The 14,285-nt window shown below is 43.3% G+C and overlaps 4 protein-coding genes across 4 annotated transcripts; all 4 read right to left on the minus strand.

Moving 5' to 3' along the window:
- Nucleotides 1-864: 864 nt before the first annotated feature.
- Nucleotides 865-5,474, minus strand: LOC135626900 (uncharacterized). The gene is made up of 4 exons (XM_065132708.1): nt 4,997-5,474; nt 2,020-2,554; nt 1,216-1,496; nt 865-1,117 (listed from the first exon to the last, which is right to left on the minus strand). The coding sequence occupies exons 2-4, from the start codon at nt 2,530-2,532 to the stop codon at nt 958-960; spliced, it is 954 nt and encodes a 317-aa protein (XP_064988780.1). The 5' UTR covers nt 2,533-2,554; nt 4,997-5,474; the 3' UTR covers nt 865-957.
- A 631-nt stretch (nt 5,475-6,105) lies between these two features.
- Nucleotides 6,106-6,366, minus strand: LOC135627611 (probable histone H2A.6). Its single transcript, XM_065133735.1, has one exon. It carries the CDS (start codon nt 6,364-6,366, stop codon nt 6,106-6,108), a length of 261 nt encoding a protein of 86 aa, XP_064989807.1.
- An 838-nt stretch (nt 6,367-7,204) lies between these two features.
- On the minus strand, nt 7,205-7,660 carry LOC135627612 (zinc finger protein ZAT12-like). The gene has a single exon (XM_065133736.1). The coding sequence runs from the start codon at nt 7,658-7,660 to the stop codon at nt 7,205-7,207; it is 456 nt and encodes a 151-aa protein (XP_064989808.1).
- A 2,993-nt stretch (nt 7,661-10,653) lies between these two features.
- Nucleotides 10,654-12,987, minus strand: LOC135626902 (protein SOSEKI 5-like). Its single transcript, XM_065132711.1, has 5 exons — nt 12,512-12,987; nt 12,193-12,405; nt 12,038-12,107; nt 11,131-11,952; nt 10,654-11,060 (listed from the first exon to the last, which is right to left on the minus strand). The coding sequence occupies exons 1-5, from the start codon at nt 12,699-12,701 to the stop codon at nt 10,907-10,909; spliced, it is 1,449 nt and encodes a 482-aa protein (XP_064988783.1). The 5' UTR covers nt 12,702-12,987; the 3' UTR covers nt 10,654-10,906.
- Between the last annotated feature and the right edge of the window lie 1,298 nt (nt 12,988-14,285).

Consider the following 14,285-nt stretch of genomic DNA (forward strand, 5'->3'; position numbering starts at 1 on the left):
ACTTGAAAATTATAAACAAGAAAAGTTTACCGACAGTATAGAGTTTGCAAGACTATAGAATGACCACTAACTATAATTTAAAAAAGCCCTAAAATGATATAGTTTCGTGCGAGCCTAAAATTAGGAAGAAAAATATCAGTTATCTTAGTAACTCGGAAAAATATCAATTATCTTAGTAACTTGGAATCCACAATCCGTGGCACCTAGCTAGATGGAGATTTGAGGTAATGTTGGGTGTTAATTAAAATCACACGCTCAACACCCGATGAACAATTATTTGCATGGCTTATTTTTTTGTTTTTTCTCTTATACATTAAGTATTTATTGAATTGCTTATAAGGCTCTTAATTTATTGAATTGCTTATAAGGCTATCATCTTCACGATACATCACCCATCGCCCATATTTGAACTACTCAATTTGCTCTTTCCAGATCATACCTAATCTTTTATGATCCGATAATGTAAAAATAACAATGCCAATACTATTGGAGTGCGTGAACAGATCAGACAGACACCCGTTTGGGTGCAAATCCACGGGCTTCTATGATTGCATTAGGAGAACTAATAAAATCAAGATATCATAAACATCTTAGTTTTACTATTAATCTTGAAGATACAAGAAATTTTGTTTTTTCAAAAAAGGACCGATCTATTGGCAAATCAGAAACATCAAGAACAGATTGTTCCAAGCAAACCGAATACTGGTGAGACATTAAGTTCTCCAAAACATGGTCCATGACCAAACAACAACATAAAGGCCTCGGTTCTTAGTTCCTGGAACTCGAAATCACCGTAGCATTCTCATGTTCAACCCACGACAACAGTAGATGCAACTAATGACAACCACAGGCAAAGAGAAAACGGAAACCAACCGATGCATGCTTGCACTTGACATGCTTATTTATCTACAATCATCAGCAATATCTTGTGCGAAACATTACGGTGGCGAAGGCCTCTCACGTAGCCTCCGCCATAGATACATGCACTTTAGTAAGCGCCTCCCTCAAGAAGGTGTTCCCGCACTTGGAATCTTGCTTACTGACTGCATACTTCAAGACTTCCATGCTGGAATTGTCGTATCCATTCGGCGGGGACATATCCCCAGTGCTTTGTGACCTGAAAAATATAGTGATTTAAATCTTAATTTCAAGAGCATTGATGCATAAATTCATGCCAAAGTTGTCATCATCTACCAAATGAAATCAAGAATTAACCTCATATCCACAGATTCAGCCATATTGCCTGCGCTGCTCCTGTTTGTACTCCTCCTCTCGGTATTGGTTCCCCGTGCCGATTTGCCCTTGTGCTTGTGTTTATTGCCATCTTTTTTCTTTGCTCGGGGGCGTTGGTGATGGCTCTTCTTTACAGTGTGCGACACTGTCGTGCACGGTGGATCATAAACCTCGGGGGCCCATTTTACACGTAACTGCACATTCGAAGGTGATCCATTCTTCGCACGGCTTCCCTTTACGGCAGAAATGAGTTTTGAAGGAGCCTGGAAAAACACAGTTCAATCAATATAATTAGGAAGTACTTCTACACGAAACATTATCATCATATGAAATCTTTTAAAGTGAACCTCATCCTAGAAGGCATCAACCAGAAAAGTAGGAATTTATATAACCAAGACAGCATTGTTTGAAATTGTATGTAGCGCCATCACTTGCATCTAACACCAATCCTAATGAGACTACTACCAGCAGAACATTCCATAAATACATGAACAATCATATTTGCATGCATAGAGTATCTTCTCCTGGGACCAACAAGGAACCCAGTCCAAAAGGAAAAAAGTAATGACCTTTATCATCATAAAGAATTCTCTGCTAATATTTTCACCATATGAAAGTAAATTTCCTCAATATGATTGCTCCCTAGGAGCAATTTGTTCTTCAGTGCAATATTCAGGATGTAATGGCAGCAATAAATTGGCAAGTTTAGTAATGATACATCATCAAGAATGCTTGCATAGACTAGGACCAACTGATACTCAAATTATTTAAACAATAGAGACTCACAGGGAGAGAAACTGAACGTGCATATGTAGGATTATTAGATGCAGAAGAACACTCTTGTTGAAAAGCACTGCACGGCATCCCACAACCACCATCTATAGAGAGATCAACAGGGTCCACCTCCACTGAGGAAGGAAATGTTGCAGATTTAGTCAAGGCTTTCTGTTTCTTCACATCCGACGTAGCAAAATGATGTAACTCTTGGTAAGTCTCAAGATGCTTTGCTTCGAGTACTTTCTCATCTGAGGTTGCATTATCAGATAACTGTGCTTGAAGATCACCGACAGGCAGAACCAAAGAAGGAGCAACATCAGCCTCTTGAACTGTTAACACATCATTTTCGCTAATAAAAGGATCACTCGGGGTCCCCTGCAATGTAAGCTTAGCAGTTTCTTCTTTATTCCAGCAAACACACTCTTTGTTTTCTACATTTGATTTCCCGTGGCTAAGGCCATAGACATATAAGCCACAACTAGTATCTCCAAGAGGTGTATCAGCATTACAGACACTGTCCATCCAGCTGCTATTGTATCAAAAGCTGACAAAGGGTTCATATTAATGGTTTCACCATATGTATATTTTATATCAAGAACAATAGAACTACAACAAGAAATTGGCAGGAATATTATGCTACACAAGTTTATTTGCTAAACATGAAGCATGGTGTAATGTACATATATTAACTCTCTGTTCAAGACTACAAAAACTCATATAACTACTATTCAGTGCAAAATTGATTTTTGCTTGGAAGAGATCAATACAATATAATTACATTTACTCATAGAAGCTCCAACACTCAAACCTCAATCAAATAACAGAACCAACCCTCACCTAATCGAGAAGATGCAATGAGCAACCTCAGAATAAACTGAAACATGTCAGAAATAAAATCCAGTAAAAGAAAGCAAATAATGTTTCTGTTAACAAAAAAAAAAAGAGTTCATGGCGTTGATCAAAATCAGGCAACCACAAGACAGAGGCTTGTGACCGAATCATACTACTTGTGTCTAGAACATCAAATTTACAACACATAGGACCATAATTTTACATGAATGTTACAAACTAGGATTTTAGAAAAAAAACACAAATGACATTTAGTTTTGGTTGGTAACTCTGAGTTTCTTTGTCATGCACTAAATTATACAGGCAGTTTAGGCTGGACTTGGTCCAAACATTTGGCACGATGATCTGGGAGTTTCATTTGAACAACCCAAAATCCATTGTGCTTATTGTTTATCCTTTTCTGGCAACAGTTTATCATGAAAGTAAAGCTCAATCTTGTCCAAGGAGGAGAAACATGTGAACATTCTGTACTCAAAATGTATCTACTTACCATGCAACCTGACAGGATTTAGGCACACATGCTGACTAAAGTAAACGAGCGTGTGAGAGAATTATCATAATTAAAAAATTAGACTGGTTTTAAACACTCTCAGTCATAAAAAAAAATCACTATATCATAGATATATTCACCAGACTGGGAAAACAGTATATTTAATCTATACTTCTCACTAACAAGATATCCAGAAATCACCTAGTAAGATAAACCAAAATCAAAGTTGAGTAAACTAACACATTTTGGAAAAAAAAATAAACTGTAATAATAATATTGAAAAAGTTTATTTATCAACATCTTCCTGTCTAATAAATGTACAAAGAGTAATACATAACATGCATATGCACATATAATCAGTCACCTTATCCATCCCAGGATTTGCATCATCAAGTTTGATGTACTGATATCACAAAAGACTTTTCTCGAAGAATTAAGAGCAAGTTAGCAATGACTCTTCACACAGTTTTTATCTTGGGCAACAAAACAACTCCAGTTGTTTAGTGTATCTGTGCATATTCTTAATAAACGAATACTAATAGACCCATGATGAACCATTGGACCACTGGAGGCCCCAGTGCAGTGACCCAGATCATTAAGTCGATCTCCTGGCCGAGGCTGGATAGAACACTTCCTCTTGAGAAGGTAACCTAACAGTTATTTTTCACATTCAACAGGACAGATATGCTACATACTATTTTTAAACATCACTGATATTTCATATTCAATATATTTCATTAAAAAATGTATTGATTTTAGTGAAAATAGATGTAAATATAAAAAATTATTCCTATTCAAGATATTTGACTAAATCTAGCTGTATGCTAAATACGACTATGACTAGCATACAAACATATCCAAGAATCAATTGTACTGGGAGCATCCTAATAAAGGACAGTTTAAACCAAAATAAAGGCAACCTTCCAGTTGAAATAGCTGTCTCTTTGTAATTTATTTAAGTTAATGCCAAAAAAACAAATGGCCAGTGGAAGATTAGCAAAAGAAAATAAACAAACAAAGTTTCATGCACATGCACCTTCCCTTTGTTGTGGAAAAACAGTGTGAGAAGTGAGTGTGTGTGTGTGTGTGTGTGAGAGAGAGAGAGAGAGAGAGAGAGAGAGAGGGGTTGGGGGGGTGGGGTGGAGGAAGACAGTTTAATCAACATCATGAACCAGCTTGCTGAACATATCTTTTTACCTGTTGTCATGAAACAAATGTTTGCTAATTCCATTTTATTTTTATTTAGTTCTACAATAAGCAAGCCAACCAAATTCTTGGTAACAAAGTAATCATGAACAGATGCCTACTCAGTTTCAATATGCACCAACTACTTACCTGGATGCTGCACTCAGAAAGGCGACATTTTGGGTTTTGCATCAAGGAAAAACGCATGTGAGAGACATTCGTTATAGAGAAAATAGAAACGGCCTAAACAACATACCTCAAATGGAGTGAACATAACTACAAGATAATTACATCAGTGCTAACAGAGTCTGACACCAAAGAGCTAAAATTGAACGACAAAATGAAGCCTGCCGATCATATATACCAAACAACAGCAACGAGGACAGATCATCTGCCGCGGGAAATACAAATAACCCGTAAACAATACAAAAGAAGAAAGATCAGGAGAATATCATCAGTTACCTCAGCCAAGTTAAGAATCCAGACCCGGTCAAACACTCCTCCAAGTCAGGATTCGTCGCCGACAACCAGTATAGGAAACGATCCAAGATATGAAAGAAAACCCTTCCAAATCAAGCAAAAGGAAGACACCGAAAACGAAGAAAGCCAGGAAAGGAGAGATCAATGACCCTTAATCGACCGCGACGTCGCACTCGGTCCCTACTGTTGACTCAAATTACCGCGACGACTCCACTTCTCGAGCTGTTTAAGGCGATGAGAGCAGGAACCACCGTTGAACGAAGTAGCCGATGGGATCATGGCGGCGCGGCGATGGAGAAGCCCTCCAAGCACCGAAGGCATGGTCGATGCCCGCGGAGGGAAACAACACTCGATCGAGATCCGACGAGCCCTAATTCGACGGCACCCGATCCAAATTAGCCCATTCAACGACAACAGAAGCCGAAGGGATGGAAGACAATTGGGGCAAACTTGGTTATCTTGATCGACGGAAGGGAGCTTTTATGGCAGGCTTAGCGTCCCGGTCAAGACCACCGGCAAAATGGGGGTTCAGCTGTTACGTCTGACCGACACGTAGCGTTTCGGCTAAGACGAGGAATAGTAATAGGCAATCCTGGAGGCCGAAGTCGTACACGTGTACGTTGCACCGTGGTGGCTTCTGCCTCGAACGGGTGTTTTCTCGGCCGTTGGTTTCTTGATGTGCGGCGGAGGTAAGACACGCAGAGAGTTCAGATATTTTGGGATGGTGGTAACGTTTGACGAATCGAGATGGAACAGCGTCCGGATGCGAGGACGAATCCGGACCGACCACAGGAGATGGAGTGATAAGTCGCGGTGGGCGCCATCTGACGCTGCGCGATGAGGACCGATTACAGCTCTTCTCCTCCTCCTTTGCGCTCTCAGCTGACTTTGAGATCAAGCAAAGCTTCGCGTATGTATCGGCGTCGATACCATGCTTAACTTCAAGTCTTACTTGGGGTGGCAGTTCTCACCGTGGCAACACGAAGCTTCTAAAAGTGGACGCGCACCGCGGACTCGATCATCTCGAGCAATTTGGGCTTAGAGTGAAGTAGAGCTACAAAATAAGAACGAGGAAAGAAAAGATCGGTCTTTTAGCAGCCTTCTTGGGCGCCCGACTTGGGTTCCTCGGAGACCTCGTCCGTCTTCTTCGGCAGCAACACCTGGTTGATGTCGGGGAGCATTCCGCCGTGGGCAATGCTCACGTCCGCCAGAAGATCCCAGTGAAGACGAGAAGTCGAAGCTTCATGAATCCACTCATCTATCACATGAGACGCGAGACCGACGCGTTGGGCGTAGCGACCGTCCGGGAACTGGATGTCGTCCTTGACGGACCGGGAGACACGCTTCTTCATCGGACTGCCGCCCCTCCTCCCACCAGCTCCCTTCTGCACTCTACGTATATGGTCGATCTCATATGTTGATCTATAAACTGATACACTGAGCTCTAAATCAATCTTCTTCACTTGCGTTAATGACTGAATCCTAGGATTAGGTTAGCAGGCTTATCTTGACCTTTGAACTCTTATCTGTTCATCAACTATCTATGACTTTGCAGAGCAGAAAACGTAGTTGACGCAGAAAGAGATTAAGACCACGTTTCCAGACCAGCAGCAGTGCGTTGTATGCATCGAAGAGTAGCGTCTTTGACGTAGGGGACAACACATCAACGTCGTGCATGCATGAGGCTGACGAGACTTACGATCTCGTCTTCGGACGCTTTGTATGTGAAACGATGGAAAGGTTTTAGTTCAGTGCATGTTGTTATGTTCGTGAGGTCGTGCGACACACATCCAATTCCATGGCGTGTTCTGCTCTTGCATGAAAAGAGTGGCAGTGTGAATCCCAGTTAGGGAGGCAGAGGAGAACACAGCGGGAAAAGTCGCAGGCAAAGAACACATGCAACATTGCGTGTCTCTCAGTCATCACCAAAGAAACATTACACAGCAAAGGAAATGAAAGAAGCATAAAGATTCTATTAAAGATCGAGTCTGCTTACAATAACATTAGATGTATTTTTTATGCAATCTGTAAGCCATTCATAAACCCAATTAAAAGGCGGAACAGCAAATTTTACCTTTAAATATCTCCACATGACAACTAGTCATATATATGTGGCGATTAACAGTCAGCGAAAGCAAGCACACGCCGTGGCTGAGTCCATGGTGGACTGATCTCAAACCCAAAGATCTTCTACCGGCAGTCGCGCTCGCCCTCGGACGGTGGCGCGTTCAGATCCAACCACAAGGCCTTCTCCTCGCGCGGTTTCTTCTCTTGGAGGCAGGAGCCCTGCGGAAAGCTGTTGGCCGTCGCCCTGTGTCTCCGCATGTGACCGCCCAAGGCCTGACCGATGGCGAACTCGAGCCCGCAGACGGAGCACTCATGGACCCTCGCCCTTGCGAGTTCCTCGCGCCCGTTCCCGGCGACCCGTGGCTTCTTGTGGCTGGCCCGGTGGCCTCCGAGTGCTTGGAAGGACGGGAACCGGCGGTTGCAGGTCTTGCACTCGAAAACTCTGTCTGCAGGGGATGTGCGCGCCGAGACGTCGACGATCTCCTCTCCGTCGCAGCCGCCGAAAGAGAGGAGAATAAGGACATTAGCCACGTTCATGCTCGCCGTCTCTCCTTCCTCCCCTTCTGTATATCTCTTCATATCTGGTTCTACTACGGTTCTCAGATGGAAGAAGGGAAAACAAGCAGTCGCTACTTATAGGCTCTACGAAGACGAACTCCTTCCCGTATGTAAGCGCTGACTATAGCAATTAAATAGGGAACACGTAAGGATGAGATGGTGATGACAGCAGCAAGGGAGACGTCTCTGTCCTGCGGAGTTAGATGGAGGAGAGTGACAGCCAGCTAAGGAGACAACAAGCCAATTGGAGAACATCGGATTCGATTTGAACTACCATTACAGTAGGAAGAAATATATGATTCATGACTCTTTCACTGAATTGAAATCCGGAACATGATCTATTGAGTGACATGATTGTTATGAAGCCATGCTTAGCAGTCGGACATGAGAGAGAGAGAGAGAGAGAGAGAGAGAGAGAGATCAGACTGTGGACTTGATGTTAAAAGCAAACCAATGCACGCGACATCAAGCAGCCGGATATTAATGCCACGTCTAATTATGCTCAAAAGCATCCAAAGATGTTTCTCGTGTTTGACATTGCGCCATTCCAATTACGATCCATATATACTGCACAATGACGACACACAATGGCATCAACCATGGAATCACAACGGTCGAACAAATGTCTCCTCTTCTCCATTAACCAATGAGATGGTTCCTTGCACTTGTGGGCTTCTCAATGCTTACACTATGGAAGAGGAAAAGATTCATCGCAGACTAAACGAACAGATTAAATGAATGGTTAAAGTCTTTTTATATTACAACCAGTTGGCTGATGCTGAAGCAGCTTCAGTTCACTGCTGCTGATGCATGTTGCTTTCTATTGGTACGACGACTCGGTCACCATCAAGCAAGTCTCTCTGCATTGATTCATTGCATCTCATCACAGTAAGTGCTGCGGGTGTCATTGAACAGCATCAGAGTAAATGCGCTTTCTCCCATGAAAGCACGATTTGGGGTGACAACTTAGTCAACGGCAGCTGAGAAGGTTTCAAAAGCCAGGATGGAGAGGGAGAGAGAGGCTGGACAAGTTAGATCTGTAGATGACATGACTGGAGGAATACATATGTGTGTGTAGGGAGGAGAAGCTCTGCACAACTTTGCTACTCTGAATTCTGTAGTAAATAGGGTAATGTCAGCAGGGCCATATGGTGAGGAACAGATATTTCACATGAAGAATATGGTGTTACTCTCTTCCGATTCCTCGCCAACCAGCAGTAGGTAGCTAATCTTGGATGCTACCGTCCATCTGTGTCTTGATTCGTCATTCTTAATGCCTTCTATAATACAGTAATATCTGCTAAAAGGTTAAGAATGTGATCGAGATTCCAACATCACAAAATCGTATTGTTCATGTAAAATATGAGATATTTAGGTTTTGACTAAAAAATAAATAAAATGTTAAATAATAATTAAAAAAAGTGAAGTTTAGAAAAAAAATATTGAAGATGTCTAAATGTTGCCTTAAGGCGAAATCTCATATGTACATGTGAAATTATATCGAGATTTTCATCCTAAGATTCAATTTATATTATCGATCGTATGAATACGATCCCGAAGTGATTTGATTAGCTTGTTGGAAATCAAATAATAAAATAGATTTAAATTTAAAAATTATTTTTTTTATGAATTGTTGATTGTCTCAAAAGTCAAAGGACATATCCTTTCATATATAAGCATCAAATTATAATATTAAAATCATTTCATTTATATCTTTTTTTTATGACAAAAGTCATGTCATTTATATATTTATGAAGACTATCATTATGTATTATATATTTTTTTAATTTTATGTTTAGCATCCATGATAAGAGTAAGCATATAATCATAAATCATGCATTTAAATAATTGGCATACATACTCAAAATTTCAACTACAAATATGTCAACAAACGTGTAAACAAATTCATGCATACCAATATGATATAAAAGTCACCCACATTTATAATGAAATTTAATATATCAAGAAAGTATATTACATGATATGCTTTGCTAATATGCATAACATTATTTCATAATGCATGATATATATATTTTTTAAATCTTGTAACAAGACTTTGATAGACATAAAAAATTATTAAAGTCCCCACAATTCTAGAAAATTTTAACATCATGAAATTAACATAAAACTCATGATATGCATTGCAAATGATATTTTTAACATTTTTCATGATTTTACAAATGCATAATATTTATCATATTTTCATATGTGTATGTGTATGATAATTTGTCATGAAAAATATTTATTTATTTTTATAGACCATGGTTCCCCACATTTCAAAGGGTTATTGTTAGAAAAATATTATAATCTCAATGCCATGCATCAATAATAATTATATAATTAAGAATATTGCATGACATCTGTTTCGCGAACCTTGGGCCGGGTGGCTAACACGGGTTGGTCCGACTGGCAATGTCTAGGATTATCCTGATGGCGAAGATCTTGATTGTCAACCCAATGATTAACTTAAGTATTCGAATAGAAATACTCGACATAATTTGACGATCTCTAATGTAGAACGAGATTGACACGAGACTAACAAGTGATTTTCAACTCAAACAATTTGACTTAAATTTATGTTTATAATTTATATTAAGAATAAATCATTTTAGACTGTGATTGTTCGAAGTTCATGAAGAATATATTTATAATTTATATTATTATTAAATATTTTTTTAAATAAATTGATTGTTATATCCCCAGTTAAATATTATATATCTTATTTTTTATAGATTTTTAAGAGACCATAACAAATTTCGAAGATGCTGATAATTTATGAGCGGATAATAAAGATGTTGTACGAATTAAAAAAATCAACTAAATCCGTAACAAAATTTTAATATTAATGAATATTAAATTAAATATTAATTTAATTAAAAAATAATATTAATTTCATCAAGAAACTTAAATTTATTTATAGATTAAACGCTATCATTTGCCTAAGTTGAAGATTTAACTTAACCAACAACAAGCCGGAGAGCTAAACACCTAAAGAGAAAGAGACGGTGGTCACAGAGCAACAACGCGGTCGACCAATTCCATGTTCCTCGATGCAAACAAAAGAAACAAGTCATGCAAGCAAGCACATTACTTTTCCTAGAATTCCTCTCCGGTTGGCGTAACTACGTGCCTTCATCGGCACGGCAAACGAAAGCATTCACAGACATGAGACGAATGCTCCTCGGTTGCAGCCCATGTCTTCTTTTTAGGCCGATGCCCATCGTTTCTTTCTCATTCTTCTTCGTACGGTCGCTTCAGAGTCGTCCATTACTCCTCGTGGGGTTCGTCCTCGATCCGCGCGCACACGCGCGAGATGGGGACGGTAACTTCTCGCCGCTCCGTGGGGTTCGTCCTCTTCCTGGGGATGCATTTGGCACGTACGCCCTCGATTTCCTTCTCCGTCGGCTCCAGTTTCGAGCTCCTGATCGCACGTTTCGACAGCATTACATGTCGATTCTAAGAGATGTTGTTGAGGTGACGCAAGCTTTTACCTGCACGCGTTGTAGGAGGAGGACCTCTTCAGGGCGAGGAGCTCGGCGCGGCCATCGCTCGCCTTCTTCTTCGTCTCGATCAGGCTCCCGCTGAAGTACTCCTTGTCCTCCAGCCTGATCCCCGCGAAGCCATTGCTCGCCATCAAGCCGTCCGCCTCCAGATCGGACCCTCCACGGGGCGCCGGCCTCTCCTTGCACTGCGACGCCGGCTGCGTTGGCGGGGACAGCGAGAGCCCCTGCTGGTCCTTCACGTTGATGGAGCCGCAGGAGAGTAGGTGCATCAGCACCGCTGACGCCCGCATCCGCCCGCTCGCGTATCTCGCCACCGTCCGGTCGTGGTCCTCCGTCCCGACCGCCGCTCGCCCGTCCGCTTTGATCAGCGTCTCCAGGGTCTCCGGGCTCGACGACGACGGAGGCGGCGAGATCTCATCGCTATCCAGCTCCGTGATCTCAGCTCGGCCCCCGGCATCCCTCGTGGAGGCGGCCCGCCGTCTGATCCTCCGGTCGTCCGTCTGCGTTGACGCGTCCGCCGCCATGAGGCCGCCGGTCTGGGCCGGCACGGCGGTCTTGTAGACCTTGTATTCGTTGATGTCGAAGGAGCCCCAAGGCGCCTTTTTCCTACTGATCTGCAAGATTTCGGGGTCTTCATCGACGGATTTGCGGATCGACAGGGTCTTCTCGGAGGCAATGGTGTCCTGGGAGCTGGGAGAGGAGATGATCTGAGGGAGCTCCGACCCCTTGAGGACGTACTCATGGCCGTGCGCCGGGTGGATCAGATCGCCCTCGGAGAGATCGTGCCACACGAATCCGTTCTTGTAGCTCCTGCAATATCCCAAATCATCCAATGAGAAGAAGAAATTCCAAGAAAAGGGGGCCAAAGTCGTGGAAGAGAATGGCGCAACGGTACCGCTTGGAAGACCAAGAGTAGAGATCGGCTATTCCCTTGCCTCTCAGGAAGTTGAGACGATCGATCACATCTGTCGACGAGAGACGAGACGTCAACAAACAAGAGAACACCAAGAACAGGAAAGAAATTGGGTTTGTGGGAGATTTGGGATATACCTCTGAGGTAGAGACCGTCGCCGGAGGAGAGGGTGACCTCCATGAAGTGGGGGTGCTCCAGCTGGCCATTCCTGGAGAGGTAGTACACCACAGGGACCTTCTTCGGCTTCGGCTCCTTCCACACTTTGGTCCTCTCGGGACTCGTCTCCTGGTCCCTCCACTGCCGCATTGTCTCCATCCTCCCTCGCGAGGAAGCCACCGCCATCGCTGCTCCTAATGCAAATGTAACAGCACGAAGAGGATTCAGAGGTCGAACGCGAGAGGGAGTAACGAAGAAGAAGGGAAGAGTGACCCTTTTATAAGCATTTGGGTCGTGCACCTGTCGGGAGTTCGGAGAACAGAGCTTCGTTTGCAGTGAGCAGGAAGGAAGGGGAAGGAAAGGAAGAGGTATTATAAGCAGGAAGAGGGTGTGAAGGGAATAAGGATCTCGTGCACCACCGTCTCCTCTCCACCTTTCCCTTGCCCAAAACGAGGCACGAGGCGACTTCAACGGCAGCAGCGAGAAGCATCAGTTTGGAAGGAGCCGCCGCGACCACCGCGCATAAAGGCGGACGTCACTCCCTCCCTTTGACCATGGCCTTCCGTCCATTGAATTCTGCGGCCACCATTAAACTAGAAGACACTGCTGCCGCTTCAGCTCCGCGCCAGTTGGCACGTCGAAGCCTGCGATGGCGCTGATGGAGAGTCGGCACCGGTCTTCGGACGCTACTCATGCGGTCAATAGCGGGTCACATTGATACACACGGGGAGGAGAAGACGAGTGGAAAAAGGACCGGTCGGTAGTCAACGATGTCGGCTATGGGTCCAAGAAGTCGTCGCTGCTTGTCGGCGTCTCCATCTCTCACCTCTTCTTACCCTCTGCGACACCGTTGACCGCACGTGGAACGCCATCAACGACTGGCCCGACATACGTGCAGCTATCCTTCGCTGCTTTGCATCCATATGCTTGCATGCAGGTGAAGTTTAAATAATAGAGTTGGAAACTGTAGAAATTATATTAAATATGACAATTTATAATCTCTCATTCTGTATTTAATTATTTATATAAAATATTATATGAGTTTTTATTATTTCTAATTATAAAATTGATTTAATATTCTAATGCGAGCATGTAACATAAGCTGGGATACCTGTCCTAACGTAGGCCGACAGCCCAATCCAACATATGGCCCGGTAAAGCCTTCCATGCCTCGCCTTGTCTGTTCTCTGTCACTCCATCCATGCCAATCGCGTGTATATATATATATATATATATATATATATATATATATATATATATATATATATATATATATACTTGTTTGGTGTGACTTGGATTGGGAGGACCCTGCCATTAATGACGAGGCACGTGGCTCCGACTACAAGTCGTGCAACGCGCATCCCACGGCTCGCCACGCTGGTGAGCATGGAGAAGGCGAACCAAAACCGCGGGCACCGGAAATCGAGACACACCATGTGGCCACACGACCCCGAGCCAAAATGTGGCACCATCAAACCCACTCCTGAAGCATCTCCCCGACCACGAAGTATGACGCCGATTGGGCAACGACGTGCGGAAGGTTGTACCTCCGTGAAGAATTCGTGCGCGTATGGCCAAGGGGGGACGTGGGTCCCGATGATAGAACGGACCCCACCGCACCGCGTGGCCATCGCCCGATCGCTCCTTAATCCAATCCGTAATTAGAACAGGCGTAGGGTTAGCTGCTAAGACAGAGACCGGTAAAGCCGTTGGGGTGGTTTCATAATGCATGGGGATCGGAGATTAAGGAGGCTAACGTCGATTGGATGCATGAGGGGAGTTGGGGTGTCCTAAAAGCGTGGGGTGTGGTGGACCATTCGGCCTCTTTTTAGTGGGCGTGGTCTTGCGCTTTGGGGACCTCAGCGCGTGAGCCGAGGGACCATTGGATCAGTGGTTATCCTCCTTTTTGTCGTCGAGGCCCTACTGCTCATCGCACTCCAACGCTAGCTCGCCAAAATGCAGTATGGGGGGGAAGTAGCATTGCAACAAACAGCTTGCGGGCAACATGGAAGTGTCAATATTTAGTTGGCATTGCAAAGTCTTTCATCGTCATCTTTAATGAAATATATTATCT

The sequence above is a fragment of the Musa acuminata genome, chromosome BXJ2-11 (assembly GCF_036884655.1).
Source record: "Musa acuminata AAA Group cultivar baxijiao chromosome BXJ2-11, Cavendish_Baxijiao_AAA, whole genome shotgun sequence".
In the NCBI taxonomy this organism is placed as follows: Eukaryota; Viridiplantae; Streptophyta; class Magnoliopsida; order Zingiberales; family Musaceae; genus Musa; species Musa acuminata.